The sequence below is a fragment of the Macrobrachium rosenbergii genome, chromosome 55, assembly GCF_040412425.1.
Source record: "Macrobrachium rosenbergii isolate ZJJX-2024 chromosome 55, ASM4041242v1, whole genome shotgun sequence".
NCBI lineage: Eukaryota > Metazoa > Arthropoda > Malacostraca > Decapoda > Palaemonidae > Macrobrachium > Macrobrachium rosenbergii.
The window spans coordinates 16,455,194-16,476,835 of NC_089795.1; the positions used below are offsets into that span (position 1 = coordinate 16,455,194).

Below are 21,642 nucleotides of genomic sequence, written 5' to 3' on the forward strand. Positions count from 1 at the left end.
CAGACGTCCACCGAACCACAGCAGATGGAGGTCCCCGGCTTCTGTCGCTACCACAAGTGGTTCGGAAAGGACGCCCGAAACTGCCTGCCGCCCTGCTCGTTCGCCCGTTCAAAAACGGGGTGGCGGCGGCCAGCAGGACAGGCCGCCATGGCAGCCGAAGAACCCAGGGCCTCAAAAACAGTAGGTTTTTACGTCCGCGACACCGTCTCCGGCAGGATGATGCTGGTCGACACAGGGGCCTTTAAATCGGTCTTCCCGGCATCCAGAGAGGACCGCAACCAGACACCAGACCCGGCCGCTTTCCTGACGGCCGCCAACGGAACCCCCATCCTCTCCTACGGCACCAGGCTCCTGTCGATCTCCATCCTTGGCCAGAGTTACTCCTGGGACTTCATCGTCGTGGACGTAGGAACCCCACTCCTGGCGGCCGATTTTCTGGCGCACTTCGGCCTGCTAGTCGACGTGAGGCGCAAGCGCCTCCTCGATACCGACTCCTGCCGGTCTCTCCCGTTAACGGCGGGACCCAGACCCACCATCAGCTCCGTCGCCCCCCACCAGTATGCACACCTACTGTCGGAGTTCCCTGAGGTATTTAAGCCCGAGTTTCGCCAAGTCCCCGGGGCCCCAGCCAAGCACGGCATATACCACCATATAGTGAGTAAAGGGCCCCCGACACATGCGAAGTTCCGCAGGCTTCCCCCTCAGCGCCTTCAGGAGGCGAAAAAAGCATTCGCGGAGATGGAACAGATGGGCATCTGCAGGAAAGCCTCCAGTCCATGGGCCTCCCCCCTCCACATGGTGCAGAAACCGGATGGCTCCTGGAGACCCTGCGGCGACTACAGGTGGCTCAACATTGCAACAGAGCCCGACCACTACCCTCTGCCCAATATGCAAGACCTCACGGCCTCCTTTCACGGGGCCAAAATATTCACTAAATTGGACCTTCTTAAATCTTATTTCCAGGTACCTGTTGCGCCAGAGGACATACCAAAGACAGCCATCATCACGCCCTTCGGGTCCTATGTGTTCGCCTTCTCCACCTTCGGGCTGAGGAACGCCGGGGCCACCTTCCAGCGGCTCATGGACAGCATCCTGGGGGACCTAAAATTCTGCGTCTGCTACGTCGACGACATTCTCATATTTTCCAGGTCTCAGCGAACACCAGAGACATCAAAGCAGTCCTCCAGCGCCTCCAAGAGAACGGCCTCGTCGTCCGTTTCGACAAGTGTACCTTCGGCGTCCAGAAAGCAGAATTCCTGGGTCACGAGGTGTCTCCGACAGGCGTCCGCCCTCTTACATCGAAAGTAGCAGCCGTAGCCAAGTTCCCGACACCCACCTCCATCAAGGCCGTCCAGGAGTTCCTTGGGATGGTAAACTTCTACAGGCGGTTCATCCCCGGGATCGCGCACACCACGGCCCCTGACGGAAGTCCTAAAGGCCAACCGAAGTCCCTGTCTTGGGGACCCAGCCAGCAGCAGGCCTTTTCCCTGACGAAGGCCGCCCTCACCAAGGCAACCGCCTTGGCACACCAGATCCCAAGGCCCCCTCCAGCTGACGACAGACGCCAATAACGTCGCCTGCGGTGCTGTTCTGGAGCAAATCATCAACGGCGCCCCAGCCCATCGCCGTCTTCAGCAAGAAGTTCAGTCCCGCAGAGACCCGCTACAGCACCTTCGACAGGGAACTCTGCGCGATGTACCGCGCAGTTCGGCACTTCAAGTTCCTCCTGGAGGGGACGCCCTTCACAATCTTCACAGACCACCAGCCACTGGTTCACGCCTTCACGAAGCAGGGGACGCATGGTCTTCCAGACAGCAGCGCCACCTCTCAGCCATAGCCGAATTTACCTGTTCCGTCAGGTACCTCCCCGGCAAGAAAAATCCCGAGCAGACGCCTCTCCAGAGTCGAGTTGAACGCAGTGCAGCTTGGTGTAGATTACCAGGACCTTGCCAGAGAACAGGCCGCTGACCCAGAAACCCCAGCATACCGCACCGCCATCACATCCTCAAGTGGCGGACGTGACTCTCGCCCCCGAAGGCCCCAGCCTGCTCTGTGACATCAGCACAGGTCAGCCCTGCCCTTTGGTTCCAGCCTCACGCCGCCGCCAGGTATTCGACATAATTCACGGCCTCTCACCCCTCCGGCAGGACCACGCCAAACTGCTTTCAAAAAGTTCGTCTGGCACGGGGTGCAAAAAGGACGCCACGGCCTGGGCAGAACAGTGCCTGCAGTGCCAGACCAGTAAGGTGGGTCGTCACACGCAGTCGGGGTAGGCGAGTTCCCACAGCCAGGGCGCCGCTTCGGCCACATCCACATCGACGTCGTGGGCCCCCTTCCCCATCAGGCGGATCCAGATACCTCCTGACGGTGGTAGACCGTTCGACGAGGTGGTCCGGCCACACCCATGCAAGAAGCCACCGCCAGCGCGTGCGCCGAGGCCCTGCTCTCCAGTTGGGTTAGCTGCTTCGGCGTCCCGGACCACATCACAACTGACAGGGGCCCCGCTTTCCTCTCCGAGTTGTGGTCTGCCCTGGCTCAACTGCTGGGAACCACGCACCACACCACCACAGCGTACAACCCAGCGGCCAACGGCCTGGTCGAACGGTTCCACAGGTCCCTAAAGTCATCCCTCATGGCCCGCTGCACCGCCGAGGACTGGAAACATCAGCTGCTGTGGGTCCTCCTCGGGTTGAGGACCGCCCCCAGAGCCGACGGCACCCCATCCGCAGCTGAACAAACCTATGGGGAACCCCTCGTGGTGCCGGGAGAGCTCGTGACGGATGAACGCCACACCCCATCACTGCAGAGGCTCCGCGACGTGGCCGGCAAGTTCGCCCCTTGCAGGCGCTCATACATCGACAAAGCAACCACCTTCATGCCGCCACAGCTGTCATCCGCCACCCACGTCTTCGTCAGAGTCAACGCCGTCCATCCACCACTAACTAAGCCCTACAGGGGACCCTTCCGCGTGCTGGAACGGAACAGCAAGGCGTTCCAGCTGGCACTCCCAGGCAAGGACGACTGGGTTTCCATAGACCGGTTAAAGCCCGCCTTCCTGTCGGAGAGTCCCGGCAGCGACGCAGCACCCCTTCCGCCCAACCGCACTCCAGCACGCCCTCAGCCCCGCAGGCGCGGCCGCCCCAGGAAGGGACCGCCCAACCAGCAGCCTCACAGGCGGGAGGCCCCTCCGTTATCTTCAAGGAGGAGCGGCACCCTTCAGCGTCCCAGCAGATACAGGGATTAGTCAGACGCGTCCCTCGTCTTGGGAAGTATTTGTAAAGTCACCACATCGGCGCCCAGGATAGTGTTTGGCGGCGCCATTAATTAAGTCTCCGCTGAGCTTGTTTTCTTTGGTGACTTCCCATTTTCTTCAAGCTCAATTAGTCACGCCTAAAACGTGCCAGGTCACGCATTTTAATCATTTTTACTTTATGCGTATTTATACAAATGTCACACATTGTGTATCACATGTTTCTTCATTCACAGGCATCAAGACTGTATCCATATTGTAGCTCTGTATGTTTTGTATTGTAATTTGTACTCGTTCACTGTATATTATTGTTTATTGTTTCGACCTCAGGTCACAGTCAATTCCATTGTCTCTCCCGGGCCGGTGTCAGTCGGCCGCTATATAAGCTGCCTGGATCTGTAATAAAGTAGCAGTAACTTTTACCTGCTCGTTTCTTTGACACCTTACAATATTTATACAGTAGAACCTTGGTTCTCGACGCTAATTCGTTCCAGAAGAAGTGTCGAGATTCGATTTTGTCGAATTCTGAGTTAATTTCTCCCATAAGAAATAACTGAAAATGGATTAATCCATTCCTGACCACCAGTCATTACCCCAACCTTGCCTTTTTATACAAAACTTTACACTAATTACAATTAAATAGGTTCAGAGTTGAATAACTTACTGTATCAGAAGCATTTTTCACATTTTAAAATGCATACTGTATCAAAAAAGTTGGCCTGTGACCAATGCGGCCGTATTACCGATGATATACTGAGAGCCATAGGCTAGGCTAAGTAGCCTATAGGCACTGCCAGAATGTACTGTAACTGGTACACATGAAAACTGTTGTTAATAATGATAACATTGAAAAACAAGCCATATTATCACATTAAATTAATAATACAGTATTTATAAACCGAATTACTGTATGTCTTATATCATAAAATTAAGAAAAATTTCCGAAATTACGTTGGAACTCGGCCGACGTCATTTCGGAAATTTTTCTTAATTTTATGATAACAGACATACAGTAATTCGGTTTATAAATACTGTATTAATTTAATGTGATAATATGGCTTGTTTTTCAACAGCAGCAGCAGCAGCATGTGTGGGCTTTAAATGTTTTTAAATAAGCATGGGAAGAACGCCCCCAACAACGCCAACTAGCGGCAGCCGCCCAAAACTCTCTTTTCTACAAACAACATATGATTCATCGGGTCGGATTCGGTTTGTTGTTTGAGCTCAATTTTAAAATTTACTCAACATTTCGTGTTGAAATCCAATTATTTCGCGTTGTAGTACAGTCGAGGACCGGGTTCTACTGTATATATATATATATATATATATATATATATATATATATATATATATATATATATATATATATATATATATATATATATATATATAGTATATATATACAGTCTCCAGTTTCGACGTTCGAGTTTATGACGCTTTTCAAAATATATTCGTAAAAAATTATTTCATGAGTTACAACGCATGTTCCAGGTTTACGACGCTGATAACGCCGGTCTGACGGAAGAAATATGGCTCCAGAATGGTCAAATTTGGAGGGTTTTCTGTTGAGAAACTCAATGTAAATGAAGGATAAATTGTTTTCAAGGCACCCAAAGGAACAAAAGTAAGGGTTTTTACGATTTTCGGCGGTATTTCAGACGACGCCAGTCCGACGACGATCGGAAGAAATATGCATCCAAAACAGCAGAATGGTCAATATTTGGAGGGTTTTTATTATGAGAAACTCAATATAAATGCAGGATTCGTTGTTTTCAAGACACTCAAAGGCTTAAGAATAAGGTTTCCTTACGATTTTCGACGGTATTTCGGGCGACGCCAATCCGACGACAATCAGAAGAAATATGCATCTAAAACAGCAGAATGGTCAATATTCAGAGGGTTTTTATTATGAGAAACTTAATATAAATGCAGGATTCAGTGTTTTCAAGACATCCAAAGGATTAAAAGTAAGGTTTTCTTACGATTTTTGACGGTATTTCGGACGGCGCCAGTCCGACAACGATCAGAAGACATAAGCATCCAAAACAGCAGAATGGTCAATATCTGGAGGGTTTTTATTATGAAAAACGCAATATAAATGCAGGATTCGTAGTTTTCAAGACTCCCAAAGGATTAAAATTAAAGTTTTATGATTCTCGACGGTAATATTTGGGATGAGTCTGTGCCCAAGCATATGACGGAAGAAAATTTACATTCGCGGATTTTTTCATAGAGCAATATTCACTAGTTACTGATTTTATTTTCATGACTAAATACATTTTTTGTGGTGAAAAAATTATTCACTAATTTTAAAATACTAATATTAAGGTATCCACAGCAAAGTATCGATAAAAGTTAAATTAAAATCCCGTGAAATCATAAAACTGCTTACCGATGTACTGTAATCACTTCATGCAATCTCTCTCTCTCTCTCTCTCTCTCTCTCTCTCTCTCTCTCTCTCTCTCTCTCTCTCTCTCTCTCTCGAAGTTAGCCAACCTATGTATTACAGCACTGTTTTTCTGTGTGTCTTTAACTGTTTACAAACTGTAAATGCCCCGTTCTAAAACATAGAGACATAGAGCATTTCCGAACACAGAGAAAGTGACAGAATAAAGAAGTTTTTAAAAACGAGGTTGAGAAGGCTTCTAAAAATAGGTCGGTGGAAATGGGGGGGAGAGTCACACACTCCTATATTCTTAAGTCAGTCATTTATTTCTTTTTTAAGGGTAATGTATTATGCTAATTTTTAAATGAAAATACAGTAACTTTAATTTTATTTAAAAGTAGTTTAATACTGAATCTCTCTCTCTCTCTCTCTCTCTCTCTCTCTCTCTCTCTCTCTCTCTGTAATAAATAATATAACTTGATATTTCAATCTCTCTCTCTCTCTCTCTCTCTCTCTCTCTCTCTCTCTCTCTCTCTCTCTCTCTCTCTCTCTCTCTCTGTAATAAATAATATAACTTGATATTTCAATCTCTCTCTCTCTCTCTCTCTCTCTCTCTCTCTCTCTCTCTCTCTCTCTCTCTCTCTCTCTCTCTCTCTGTAATAAATAATATAACTTGATATTTCAAGTAAGGACAATATCTCTCTCTCTCACTCTTGGTGTGTTTTTCTGTCTCTGTAATAATTGATAAATAATTTCACTCTTTTAAGTAAGGACAATCTCTCTCTCTCTCTCTCTCTCTCTCTCTCTCTCTCTCTCTCTCTCTCTCTCTCTCTCTCTCTCTCTCATTTGACTTGTATCATCTACGAAGTGTAAATGCGCTAGTGTTGCAAAGACATTCTAAAACAGACATAATAACTAAGAGTTGTATTAGTCACAGTATAAAACACTGTTTGTTCATGAAAAAAACATTTTAGAACAGAAAGAGATGCAGAATAAAGAATTTTTTAAAAAGAGGTTGAGAAGACTTTTAAAAATAGATCGGTTGGAAGGGGGGAGAGAGAAATTCTCTTCCAACTCTCAATTTTTATGTCAACCATTTATTTCTCTTTTTAAGGGTAATGTATTAAGCTAACTTTTAAATGAAATTATAATGACTTTAATTTCATTTAAAAGTCAACTTAATAATTTTGGAGCATGATTAGGGTCATATTTAGTGTTTAAGCTGTAGAAATAAGCATTTTTAGAGACCATGCCAAACTTACACGAAAATTCACCCTGCGCGAGGGGTTCTGGAACCTAATGTCGTGTAAGTTTGGAGTATATGACTATATATATATATACATACATATACAGTACATATATATGTGTATGTATAGTTATATATATTTATTTATATAGATATACACACACACCTGGAAAACTCCAGTATTCGCATTCTCACAGTTTGTGTAATCACCAATTCACGAGATTTTCTGAGGAACATAACTGTATGTCATTCACGAAAAATTTGGTAATTTGCAAATTTGTGTAGAAAAATATTCAATGATTAGTACTGTATTTTCATGTTATTTTTGTGACTATACATTATTTATTATAAAAAATGTAGTCACAAAAATAACATGAAAATAGGCAGTTATAAGCATTTTTAGAGGGATCCCAATATATCGTGGATTTTCAGTATTCGTAGGTGGTTGTGGTGGTACCTAACCCCGCAAATATGGGGGTCCACTGTACAGTGCACTCCACTTTTCTGTGGAACTTTTACCAATTTGCAAATTATTTTAGGTATCATATTTACTTCACCATATGTCATACTTATTTATACTAATCGTGGCTTTATATGTCAATTGTCTGACTTACATTCGGAGGCTACCATTCATTTTAGGACAATTCACTCAGACTAGCCTATACATAACGACTCAATCCTGGCCATAGGCCAAACAGGTGTAACACCCCGGCCTAGGTTAATAAATCCCGGATTACTCTTAGCATGGACTGGTACTTGACGTCGTAGAGGGACGAATCTTTATTTTGTAGTTAGGGTTGAGGGAAACGCCGACTCCCCCGGGTTGTTTAATGCTTCTTAGTAGGTTACATGGTGTAAACAACTTAATCCTAATGTTCCTTCCATAGCTTTTAGAACTGGTTTTTACATAGGTACTTATACTGGTTCCTGTAATAAGAATGCCGTAGACTGGTTCCCTGTAATACAAAAAGTTCACTTAGGACAGCCATCTTGTGCCAAACAGCATGCAGTCCTTAGCCTAGGCTATGCCGTACTCGCCTAACTTAACTGTTACATTACATAGTTAGCCTGGCTTTTCATGCATAAGAGGTGGAATTTAGGTCAAGGATTGATATATATTCATAAAATTATAGAAGAATATCGCATATCTTAGCCTATGGTTGGTGGTACTGCAACCACATGCAAGCTCATCATGTTGCAATTTACGTAATATTACCATAAGTCTCGGTAATTTGCTGTTACATTAAGGCAAAGATACACAAGAACACTATTAAGTGTTATGGCAACATGTACAACATAAACTAAGATATGTGCATACCTTTTACAAGGGAGAAATATGGCATTTCAAATGAAAATAGGGGAACTACATCCCTTTCCCCTCTGAAGTCGCCAAACACGTTCTTGAACAGTGCGAGTTGAGCTTACGCAACTACGCACTCAATCATAGACAATCTCAATTTCGAGTGGTTAAGTCAACTTATTGACAAGATGAAAACCAATTCATTTTTCCAGTCCACCAATTATGAAGGGTATTGTCATTAATTCAAAAGAAGGATTTCCATCATGACATCACTTTACCCCTACAGAAATTGGTTTTCATTTATCAAGGACAATCAATCCCTTAAATTACTAAATATGGGGTAGACTATAAATCTAACAATAACAATACAAGTCTTGCAAACAGTGAATACTTCCTCTCTCTTAACCAGAGATATAAACTGCAACGTTTAATCAGTAATAAGGTCTGCTAACAGGCACATAAAGCAAGTTGTGGGACGCCACCCTTAAGGCGCGTTTCTACCTAACCATCCTAATAACTTTACCAAACTAAACACTTATGTAAGAGTGATCTTAAGTTCAGTTAAGATCTAGTCACTCCTCATTAGGGGTATAATCACTTATGATCACTTTTCTCGCTTACATCGCCATGCAGGTTCATTCACTCAACAACCATAAGCAGGAAAAACCTTCCTTTGAAGATAGTATACCTCTTAAAGCATCCTAATGACTAACTTACACATCAGTCACATAACTTGAACAACTCAACCAGAGTCTGTAAAGCTTTTGGACGGGTTACTCTTCATACAAAACTCAACTGAGTACAAGTTCCCTGTACACAAAACAAGCAGTGCCATTATCAGATCTATGATCTACGAACACAATATATAAGATTACATTTGGAAACTAATATAATGGTTATATATAAAAATTGTCTAAAGTATGCAAATACAAAAATACTCCTCACAGAAAATACAAAAATACACAATGCAGTATGTAAAAAAAATACAATAATTTCAAATTTCTTCGATTAACCTAGAGGGAGGAACACTACTACTAGCACCTCTGGTTTGCACTCTTTCATTCACTACATCAGGAGTGCTATCGTCCATTTCCTGCATTTTTACTAACCACTGTTCTTGTCCTATAAAGGCTTTCACCTTGTCAGCAGCACGTTCAATTATGGTTTGGTCAAACATGTTTTTCAACTCGTATTTCGTACCATCTCTAAACACTTTGGTTACTACATATGGACCACACCACCTGGGGTTTAGTTTCTTACTAGTGCTAGGAATCACATTTTCATTTTTAACCCAAACAAGAGTGTTTTCATCCACTCTCTCATTTTTCCTCTTTTGATTGGCTATTGCACAATACTTGCTGGCCATCTCTCTATGAGTTTTCTGTATTATTTCATGAGCCTTTGCAATGGCAGAGTCTTCTACATCATCAGCAATTGTGGGTAACACACTAGTCACTTGCCTGGGTGCTCTACAAGAGAAAAATACATAATGTTGTTGTTCACCAAGAGTCGTATGAACAGCAGAATTGAGCACACGCTGCGTTTCACCTAAGTACTTAGGCTATTGATAAGGATGTCATTTACACATTACATTTAGTACTGTTTTCATGGTTCTATGCATCCTTTCACTTACACTGTTTCCTTGTGGATGATACGGGGTAAAATAACCAGTATTTATCTTATGTTCTTGGCATAATTGTCTAAATTGGTTTGAGGTGAATTCAGCACCATTATCAAGAATGACTGTCATAGGTACACCAAAGTCATTCAAATAGACAAGGAAGTTTTTGCTTACTTCCTCTGTAGGCTTACTTCGCAATGGATAGAACTTCACATACCTGCTGTAATGATCAATAACAGTCAATACATATCTATAACCATTTGCACCAGATAACATATCAGTTAAATCAAGACTGATTCGCTCTAAAGGCTTAGTTACAGGAGGCAATTCTTGGAACTGTTGTTGTAACGAACTACTGGCTTTTATGTTTTTGGCACATAACACACTCACTCATATTTGGTAACATCAGTTCGCAATGAAGGCCAATAGAACAGGTTTTCAATAGCATCAATTGTTTTACGTATACCTAGGTGACCTGACATTGATTCATGACCATACTTCTAAGCTGCCTTTGTTAAATCCTTAGGAACTACTAATCTCAACTGAATTGAATTATCAATTTTATCTGCGCTGAGATACAACAATCCTTCATACAACAGGAATTGATTAATCAAAGCCCTAGGGAACTTCTTACGTGGTAATTTACCACCTTCTAGAAAAGTTATTAGTTCAGCCCACCTTGGTTCCTCTAACTGTTTTCCTTTGAACTCATCTTTGCTCAGACCAAGATAATTGTCCCTACTCTGATGAAAGACTGCTCTGACTGGCCTACTTAGTTGATCTGCCACCTGATTATTTTACCTGGCCTATACTCTACTTTGAAACTGTAATCCTGCATCTCAATTACCCATCTGCTCATTTTACGTGACTTTGTCTTTCTCTTGAAGACCGAAACTAGAGGCTGATGATCTGTGTGAATGGTAAATGGAACACCCCAAAGGAAATGATGGAATCTATGGCATGCTAAGACAATAGCAAGTGCTTCTCTGTCCGTGGTACTGGAACGTTGTTCAACTGGCTTCAGTTTCTTAGAGAAATATCCAATAGGTTTTAACTGATCATCTTGTCTCTGCATCAAAACCACACCTACGTGATCTAAACTAGCATCAGTGAATAATTCAAAAGGTTTAGTCATCTGAGCCTTTACTAGTACTGGAGCAGTGATTAATGCTTGTTTCATCTGTTCAAAGCTGGATTGACAATCTTTTGTCCACAGAAAGGGTTCTTTCTCCTTTAAGAGATTAGTCAAGGGAACAGCAATTTTAGCATAATCCTTAATGTGCTTCCTGTAAAACCCACACATTCCTAGAAATCTCCTAGTTTCCTTAACATTAGGAGGGGGTTTCATTTTTTTGATGGCACTAATATTGTCTGGACATGGTCTACAACCATCCTTTGAAATTATGTGACCTAAGAATTTGATTTCCTTTTGGCCTATCTGACATTTCTTAAGGTTTAACTTCACTCTTTCACTGAAAAGTTTGAATAGTTGCTCTAATCTTTTCAACAGGATTGGAAAACTGGGAGCCCAAACAACAGTATCATCTAAGTAATTCTGTACCCACCCTTTCTTAATAAGAGGAGCCAAGATATTAGACATGATACGTGAAAATATAGCTGGACTGCAGCTTAATCCAAAAGGAAGGCGCTTGAATCTATAAAGTGAAACTCCATCACTAAAAGTTGTTAAGTCTCTACTCTCTTCATCTAATTCCACTTGATAATATGCATCTTTCATATCTAAGGAAGCATAATAATAGTTTCCTGCAGCTGTTTCTACCATTTCTTCCAATCTAGGTAAAGGGTGAATGTCAACCTGGAGGTGTGTTGACTCTACGGTAATCAAGGCACATTCTTTGAGTATGATCAGGTTTTCTAACAAGTACAATTGGGCTTAGCCATGCCGCGCTTGAGGCTTCTATTATTCCTCTTTCTTCCATATCCTCTAACATGGTGGAAATAAGGGTTTTGGCTTTTTCAGGGTATCGATATATGGGAGACCTAACTGGCTGGGGATCAATTACAGCAATATGAGCTTGGACATCTTACTTCCCTAATTCTTTCTCTTCAAGAATGAACACTGAGTGATTTGCAACCAACATGTCACTTAATTCTGTCTGTTGATCAGTAGTAAGATGGGAATTATCTTGCTGAGAAAACAAATACTTAAGGTTTTCTTCTCTAGTATTGCATGACTTGATATTAACATCAACACCTGGAGGAACTAAATCATTCTGAATTCTAGTTTTCCTGCATTGTGGAACTGGTTGATCAATGTCTTCTTCACTAATTGTCCTATAACACCCTAATAAAGTTCCAACCTTCATTGTCATCCTTGCTTTAGTATTATTGACAAGTGGCAAAAAGACTTCCTGAGCATCATTAACTTTAAGGCACAGTGCAGACTGAGTTTGACACTCCTTAATTGCAGGTACAAATTCTAACAATGTGTTGGGAGGTTCATCTAAAGGGAAGGGGTAAATACCAGCTGTATACTGAGGTAGAATAAGTTTTTTTTAAGTCTAACCTGAGCTTTATGAGTTTCATTAGGTTGAAGTACTTTAACCTGTCTGACCCTTTTATTAGAAGGCCTAGGTTTCAGATACCTTACTGGATAAATAAATCTATCCCAAATAATGATTTTATGTGCATCATCCCATGTCATTGGTGCAGACCTAATCAAATCGGCTCCTAACAATAAGTCTGTGTCCAGATAACCATCAGGCACAACAGAAAACAAATGGGTAACCACCCTGGAACCAATGTGAACATCCGAATACACTGTACCAAGAACAGGGAGAACATGTTGAGTAACTCCAGTAAGTTGTGGGATATTTCTCATTTGATTACAATGTAAACCTAAAGTTTCTATGAGTTTCTTCTGTGCTAAACATACTTCACTACCAGTATCAATTAAGGCACAACACATTACATTGTTTATCATCAAGTGGATAGAAGGAGACCTGACACTTGAGTCTAGTCATTCATTCTTAACAGGTCCTGGACACTGTGCTGAACCTCTTTTACAATTTGGTTTGTGACAGTCAAAACAAACACCTCTTGGAGGGTTACGTGGACATTCAGAAAGTTTGTGATCTCTGACCTTACAGCAAGCACAATACTGATTGTTTTCTTTAGTCTTACTAAACTTCTTTAATTTGTTAGACAAATCACTAATCTGCCTCCTCAGATCTTGCAAATCTGTTGGGTTATGTGCATTACTATTTACTACAGGCTGTGGTTGGGAATTGGAATTATTAACAGGAAGAACTCTATGTTGGGTAACATCTCCACTTATTGTAGCTAGATGATACTCATACTCAACAAATTCAATGAATCTCTCTAAGGGTATCCTATCATCAAGGAAATCCTTGAGTCTTTCTTGGGATGTACTATAAAGTCCTCTATACAATTTCTTTTTCACAAGACTGTCAGCTTTGGGAAGGGAATCCTTAGGAAATTTCATTTCAAAGGCAGATAATTTACATTTCATTCTGTTAACAAAGGCTCTAGGGGCTTCATCTATACTGTAACGTTCAATCTCAATTTCCTGCCAAGCCTGCGTAATGTTAGTTGAACAAGCAAAGTGGTGATTCAGTATGTCCTTAAACTGACTCCAAGATATGTTATTTCCCCTTTTTCCCATTTCAGCAGTTAATAATGTTGCAATTTCTTGTTCCACTCTGGTAAGTGCTACTTCGATTCTATCAACATCCGCAGAAACACACAACTCTACTTGACTAAAAAATCTAGCTAGTCTGTTTTCAGTCCCAACTCCCTGTAATTCTGACAACTTCAACATCATAATATCCTTAGGTTTTAAGACAAATCCCTTGGAATGATTATCAACTGGAATAATAGGGTTATCGACTGTATGGATTATTGGACATGACTGGCTGTGTATTACTTGATGAATTGTGTGTGACTATTGAAGTTGGGTTATGTGGTGTCACTGACATGTCTGCTCTGTGTACTGTAATCAATGGGTTATCGTCTGAACCATTTGCTCTGTTAGAACTGAATGGCGTGGAAGTGACAGGTGTAGAATTTGATAAATTAACCATTTCCCTTTTCATGTCAATGAGCTGATCACACAATTGTTGCATTTGAGAGCTCTGAGTATCCATGGCAGACAACAAATTATCATAGAAATCTTCTCTTTCTACATCACCCTCCATTTTGTAGGCTATGTTATACAGGACTACAGGTAAAAAGTCAACATAAACTACAATACAATAGGCTAATAGTACCTTAGGCTAGGGTGACATAAGCCTAATCACAATAGGTTAGGCTACCACACCTGAAAATAAATACAGGCCTAATGGCTTTGTGGCCAACTTTAGGACGTTGGGGTGGATATATGAATCTATAACAGATAAATACATCCTACACCGCTGTCACCAATGTCATATTTACTTCACCATATGTCATACTTATTTATACTAATCGTGGCTTTATACCTCAATTGTCCTGGCTTACATTCGGAGGCTACCATTCATTTTAGGACAGTTAACTCAAGACTAGCCTATACGTAACGACTCAATCCTGGCCATAGGCCAAACAGGTGTAACACCCCGGCCTAGGTTAATAAATCCCGGATTACTCTTAGCTTGGACTGGTACCTGACGTCGTAGACGGATGAATCTTCATTTTGTAGTTAGGGTTGAGGGAAACGCCGACTCTCGCGGGTTGTTTAGTGCTTCTTAGTAGGTTACATGGTGTAAACAACTTAATCCTAATGTTCCTTCCATAGCTTTTAGAACTGGTTTTTACATAGGTACTTATACTGGTTCCTGTAATACGAATGCCCTAGACTGGTTCATGTAAGAATGCTCTAGACTGGTTCCCTGTAATACAAAAAGTTCACTTAGGACAGCCATCTTGTGCCAAACAGCATGCAGTCCTTAGCCTAGGCTATGCCGTACTCATGCCTAACTTAACTGTTACATTACACAGTTAGCCTGGCTTTTCATGCATAAGAGGTGGAATTTAGGTCAAGAATTGATATATGTATTCATAAAATTATAGAAGAATATCGCATATCTTAGCCTATGGTTGGTGGTACTGCAACCACATGCAAGCTCATCATGTTGCAATTTACGTAACATTACCATAACAAGTCTCGGTAATTTGCTGTTACATTAAGGCAAAGATACACAAGAACACTATTAAGTGTTATGGCAACATGTACAACATAAACTAAGATACGTGCATACCTTTTACAAGGGAGAAATATGGCATTTCAACTGAAAATAAGGGGAACTACATCCCTTTCCCCTCTGAAGTCGCCAAACACGTCTTGAACAGTGCGAGTTGAGCTTGCGCAACTACGCACTTGGTTGAACTTACGCACTTACTACGCACACTCGATCATAGACAATCTCAATTTCGAGTGGTTAAGTCAACTTATTGATAAGATGAAAACCAATTCGTTTTTCCAGTCCACCAACACACACACACACACTCTCTCTCTCTCTCTCTCTCTCTCTCTCTCTCTCTCTCTCTCTCTCTCTCTCTCTCTCTCTCTCTCTGTTATGATCAGCCTCTGGCCAGCTTATTCCTTAACAGATACAGTGGTACATAAGTACACTCAATAATTTTTATCATAAAAATATGTATTAAGTCATGAACACAATATGAAAAAATACAGTAATTACTGAATAAACAGTGTTGCTCTACAAAAAAAGTGAATTAGTGATAATTTTAATTGTTTTTACTAATGTAAAAGGAAAACTGGACGACTTCAATACTGTGAGAGAAAATGACTATGCTTATGTATACAAGGATAACTTGATTAGTTGTCAGATGTTATGTAAGACAGGTTTGATTAATTAGTATTAAAGATTAATTTGTATTAAACATGTTATAAATAATTTGCTATATTTACATTAATGTTAATATTTTAAAATTAGTAAATCATTGTTATAAGGGTTTTAGGAGGTGTATATACTTTAGAGTAACTGTTGTAAAAGGGTACTAAGATGACTTAGGGTGTTTTAGGATGATGGTTTGTTGTGTATTTTTTGTTTGAACTGATATTAAATTGTTTTAGTATGATAATTTAAGGTATATTTTTGTTTGAACTATTAAATTATGCAGTGAACTTTTAAAATAGACAGTTATAAGCATTTTAGGTTTAGATAGTTATAAACATTTTAGTTGAAAGGATACAGGGTATTTGGCAGATACGAGCATTTTTAGAGGTGATTTTGCATTTCTGTGGTGGGTTGTGGAATCTTATCACCATATATACAGTATATACACATACATGCATACACAAACACGCATGTACTGTATATCGTGGTCCCCTGGTGATCCAGTTGTGTCAGCTAAAGTTAAGTGTTGGATAATAAGGATCCAGATAATTAGGAGATTCCTGTAATGGCAATCTCATATTTAATAATGAAATTATTGGTAAAACGAGTCTGTGTTTATTTAACAGGGCATTGTTAATTTTTCATCTAGAAACATTTTTGTTTAAAAAAAAAATTGTTTTCTTATGAATAACTCCAATGTCCTTTTTTGGAATTTGGGACTTGCCTTTTAATTGTTGTCTATGAAATGAACACCAAGTCAGTTTTGCCATGACTAACATTTGTCACAGGTGGTTAGTGGAAGTAAAAATGTCAGGACATACATATTTATATGACTAGATTTTCTTGAAGACTGACTTTTATTTTGATTCTGTTTCAGACTGCTCCCAAAACAAGCTTCCACAACGATAGTGATGATGAAGATTTTATTGTGGATATTCTTAACATGGGGACAAAGAGTGCACCCCTTCATGGAAGAAAACCTGGCAGTTCTGTATATAAAAGCCCTGACAAGGTAACCGTGATCACACGTTACAATTATCTTCCATCTTGTAAGGGGGAAGAAGTTTTGTGTTTGTTCAGGGTCACTCTCTTTACTCATTTTTTTTTCCTTAAAGTTTTGTCTTTGATTGTCAATTAGCATATCTGGTGTCAGGAATGGGGTAATATTGAAATGGAAGGATGAAGAGTTTGTTCTCAATTTATTGTCCCGAGAAGAAAATCAATCATTTCTTAGTGGAAAGGAATATGACTGATAGTAAGTAATTTATACATATTCATGTTTTAAGAGTGTGGAGAGAGGGAAAGAGTAGCCAAAGAGCAAGTGTTTCCCTAACCTTGAAACCCCCCCCCCCAGTAAATACTGACTTTTATTTTATTCTGTTTCAGAATGCCCCTACAACAAGCTTCCACAATGATTGTGATGATGATGTTAATGTGGATGCTGCTTTGGTGGATGCAAATTGTCCACCACTTCAGGGAAGAAAACCTGACAGTTCTGTATTTAAAAACTCTAACAAGGTAACCGTGATCACACGTTACAATTAGTTTTACCATGTAAAAAGTAGTAGACTTGGCCTTGATTCTAATCATCTTCCATCTTGTAAGGGGGAAGAAGTTTTGTTTTTGTTTAGGGCCACTCCCTTTACTCATTTTTTTCCCTTAAAGTTTTGTCTTCGATTGTCAGTTAGCATATCTGGTGTCAGGAATGGGGTAATATTGAAATGGAAGGATGAAGAGTTTGTTCTCAATTTATTGTCCCGAGAAGAAAATGAATCATATCTTAGTGGAAAGGAACATGACTCTGATAGTAAGTAATTCATACAAATTCATGTTTTAAGAGCGTGGAGAGAGGAAAAAAGTAGCCAAAGAGCAAGTGTTTCCCTAACCTTGAAACCTGTTGTTTTAGGAATTGAAGAGGGAGGCATTACCAGGACAGGTATAAGTAATGTACAAGAATTTTGATAAAGAATATTTATTAAAAAATATATAAATTTTTCACCATGGTAACATGCCATTGTCAGATGGTGCATCTACCTGCGTAGGACATGACCCCCCTCCCCCCAGTAAAATATCTATTGAAAATATTCATGTGCAAATTTCATAATGAATATTGTCTTAGATGTTGGTAACACATTGAGCTATTTAAAACTCTTCTTCCCTTCCTCAACCAAAGCAAAACAGGTCATGTTTTATAAATGAGGTCAATAGGAGATAAGGAATGCTTCGTCATTTTGATAATTTTTTTAACATTTTATCAGTGAAAATTATGACAAAATACATGAAAGTGAAAACTGACAAAATACAGAAAAAATAAAACAATGGCATAAAAGAAAAAAAAATGGTAGTATAGTAGTTTTTGTGTGAACTACAATCTGTCTCTATCTCTCTCTCTCTCTCTCTCTCTCTCTCTCTCTCTCTCTCTCTCTCTCTCTCTCTCTCAAAATATGGGAAAACACATAAAAGCCTCTTGCCCCCTCCCTGCCTGTGAAGCTGCTCCTCTGGTCATCCACCGTATAGTGCTTTCTCTACTAATTTCTCTGCCCTATAGCGATGCCGCCTGATTCCCTCACTCTGGTTCCCACACCCTCTAAACTATTTCTCAGCTATTTATGAGTGCAAGGAATGTCACAAACTTTTCCTTACACCTGCACAGGAAAATTACCTATTGTAGAATGTTTTTTTTTTTTTTTTCACTATATATATATATATATATATATATATATATATATATATATATATATATATATATATATATATATATATATATATATATATATATATATATATCAAATATATGTATAAAGTTAAGTATACCTTAGTTTTACCAGACCACTGAGCTGATTGACAGCTCTCTTTGGGCTGCCTGAAGGATTAGACTTATTTTACGTGGCTAAGAACCAATTGGTTACTTAGCAACGGGACCTACAGGTTATTGTGGAATCCGAACCACATTATAGCGAGAAATTAGTTTCTATCACCAGAAATAAATTCCTCTAACTCTTCATCAGCTGGCTGCGGGAATTGAACTCCGGCCCGTCGAATGACAGTCTGAAGCTCAACCGACTCGGCCAACAAAGGGCTTAAATATGTGTATAAAATATATATACAGTATATATATATATTTATATATATTATCAAATATGTATAATATATATATATTAAATGTTTTTTGTTTTTGTTTTTGTCAACTGCCTTAACCCTTTGATTACTGCCAAGATGAGGCCTGACATTTCCCATAATCTGGTGGTTTTTGGAGGTGGAACTCCTGGCTTTTGTCCGGAAGCCTACCAGTATGGTTAGAGTGGGGAGTCAGTCCTCATTAGTAGGGGCAAAACTCCCAGCAGGCGGATTGGCTTATACTTGGGCCACTGCAAGCATACTGGTGCTATCCTGAAAGGGTAGGGTATGGGGTGGACTGTTGGGAGTCAACTCTCACTTGTGCCATTGGTGGAGAATGCGAATGCCTGACTGATCCACGATACTTTCTTGACATAACCAACAACTGTGTCTGATAGTAGATATCACAAACCTACTATTTCTCAAACTATAAATAATAATGAAAATCTCCAAACTGGTCAGAAACTTTCGTTTAAAGTGCTTTGGAGTCCAATACCAAAAATTGTACGTCCAAAAGCACACTAAATTTATCTTCCAAAGTCAATCTAAATGCCACCTCTACGACAGCTGCTGATTCATCTCCAAAAATAAGGGTGCCAAAATCGACTAATAATTCAGGAAAATGTTCAGAAAATACTTCAAACAAAAATAAGCTAAAGGAACAATCCCAGTTAGATAGAGCTAGTTCAGAGCCATCAATCATCACAGCCACAATCAAAAATAATAATAAAAGCTACAATTGCAACTACCAATAAGTGCACAAGAATTACTTCCCCAAATAATGATAACTTTATTATAAAAACTTCAAATGGGTTCAGTGTTTTGGAAGGGATCTCCTCCTAGAAAGGTGGTTCCAAAAGTGGATTCAGAACAAAAACATCTGCGTTCAATTCAGTCTCACTGCCCTAAGACAAATAGGATTGGTGGTGCACAGAATCACAGTAGTAATTCTGAACATCAGGTTCATAATAAAAAATATGAAGATCAACCAAAGACCTTGAACTCCAACTCAGATGAAAGGGGATTAAGAAAACAGTCTCTTATAAAGGAGAATTTCCTGCTCCACCTTAGGAACAGTACTTCCCCTACAAGGAGTGGGAAGTAGCACATTTTACCACCTTAGCATTCATGCTCGATATCCTTCAGTGGAACTGTAAAGGTCTCAGAGCCCGTACAGAAGACCTTAAAGTTTTAATGCATGAATTCAATCCGGGGATTATGTGCCTACAGGAAACAGTGTTAGGCAACTCTGCTTATAATCCTGGACCAAATTATTCAATATTTAAATCATATCCCCCAACTGGTGATCGTGCCCATGGAGGTGCTGCAATTATTATGAATAAATCTCTACAGCACTCCACAATACAGTTAAATACAACACTACAAGCTGTCGCTATTTCAGTCATTTTAGAAAAGAGGATAACAATCTGCTCCTTACACCTTCTACCAGACCTAGCTTTTAACATTGGAGATATTCAGTCGTTAATTGACCAACTTCTAGCTCCATTACTTCTAGATGATTTTAATGCCCACAACCCCATTTGGGGAAGTCAGTTTTTAGATAGTAAAGGGAAAATAATCGAAGACCTTATTGACAGGAAAGGTGTTACCCTATATAATAATGGGTCAAAGACTTTCCACAACATTCACGATAATTGTTTCTTTGCACTGGACCTTAGTATTTCTTCAACTAGTATCCACCTTGACTTTAATTAGTGTGTTAATTGAAGATTTAAATGGAAGTGATCACTACCTAATCCATGTGAAATACACTGAAAATGCTCCATCTGAAGTTTTACCTAAGTGGAGGGTAGAGGATGCAGACTGGGATAAATTCAGTAAGGGTGTCAGTCTACATAAGGAGTTTGAGTCCTTTCATTCTCATCTAAATGCCTATGATTACTTTATTGAATCTACTTTGAAGAGTGCTGAAAGCTCGAATCCAAAAACAAAAGGCAAATCTCATAGACCTGCAGTTCCCTGGTGGAATAAGACGTGGTATTCTGAGAGAAGTGACTAGGAAATGCTACAGACGTTACAAAACTAGTGGCTCCCCTCAGTCTAAATTAATCTACAAACATGCTTTAGCCAAGCAGCAGCGCTTTTATAAGAAAGCCAAAAGAGAATGTTGGCTTTACTATACTAATGGAATAAACTCCAAGACCCCACTAAGAGTGGAAATTTTGTTGCATCACCATTACCTTCATTAAAAATAAATGAGACAATCACAGAGGCCACTGAAGTTGCCAATGAGCTAGGAAAACACTTTTCTAAAGTTTCCAGTCATAACAATTATTCTCCAGAATTTCAAAGAATTAGGAATTCTGAAATATGTCTGAAGTTTGGTTCGGGAAAATCTGAACCATGCAACTATAAATTTTCCCTAAGAGAACTTTGTGAGACACTCTCCTCAAGTGAATCCACAGCTCCAGGTGAGGGTACAATCATAAATGAAATGCTGAAACACCTCCCAGATGATGCCAAAAAACATATACTGAAGATTATAAACAAAATATGGGAAACTGGAATTTTACCCAAGGACTGGAAAATATCCATAATTGTTCATATTAAAAAGCCTAATAAAGATGCTTCCTAAGTCACCAGCTATAGACCAATAGCTCTTACCAGCTGTGTATGTAAGCTGATGGAGAAAATGATAAATACTAGACTAGTTTGGCACCTGGAAACCAAAGGATTACTATCGCCATTTCAATCTGGTTTCAGAAAAAACTGCTCCACCCTTGATCCCCTGCTGAGGCTGTGACCAACCGAATCCAGCAAGGATTCGCCAAACAATGTCAGACCATTGGCATATTTTTTGACTTGGAGAATTGTCATCATGAAACCATTGCACAAGATGTGCATATGTGGAAGAATGATCAGGTTTATATATTCCTTTTTAACA

The 21,642-nt window shown here is 40.2% G+C and overlaps 1 protein-coding gene across 2 annotated transcripts in view; it reads left to right on the forward strand.

Annotated features, from left to right (window-relative positions):
* The window catches only part of LOC136835318 (trichohyalin-like), a 316,755-nt gene that overhangs the window by 14,288 nt on the left and 280,825 nt on the right, over positions 1-21,642 (forward strand). For both annotated transcript variants that reach the window (XM_067098657.1, XM_067098658.1), the window contains 2 exons: positions 16,498-16,632; positions 17,007-17,138. In XM_067098657.1, coding sequence (XP_066954758.1) covers positions 16,498-16,632; positions 17,007-17,138 — 267 coding nt within the window. The remainder of the gene's footprint in view (positions 1-16,497; positions 16,633-17,006; positions 17,139-21,642) is intronic.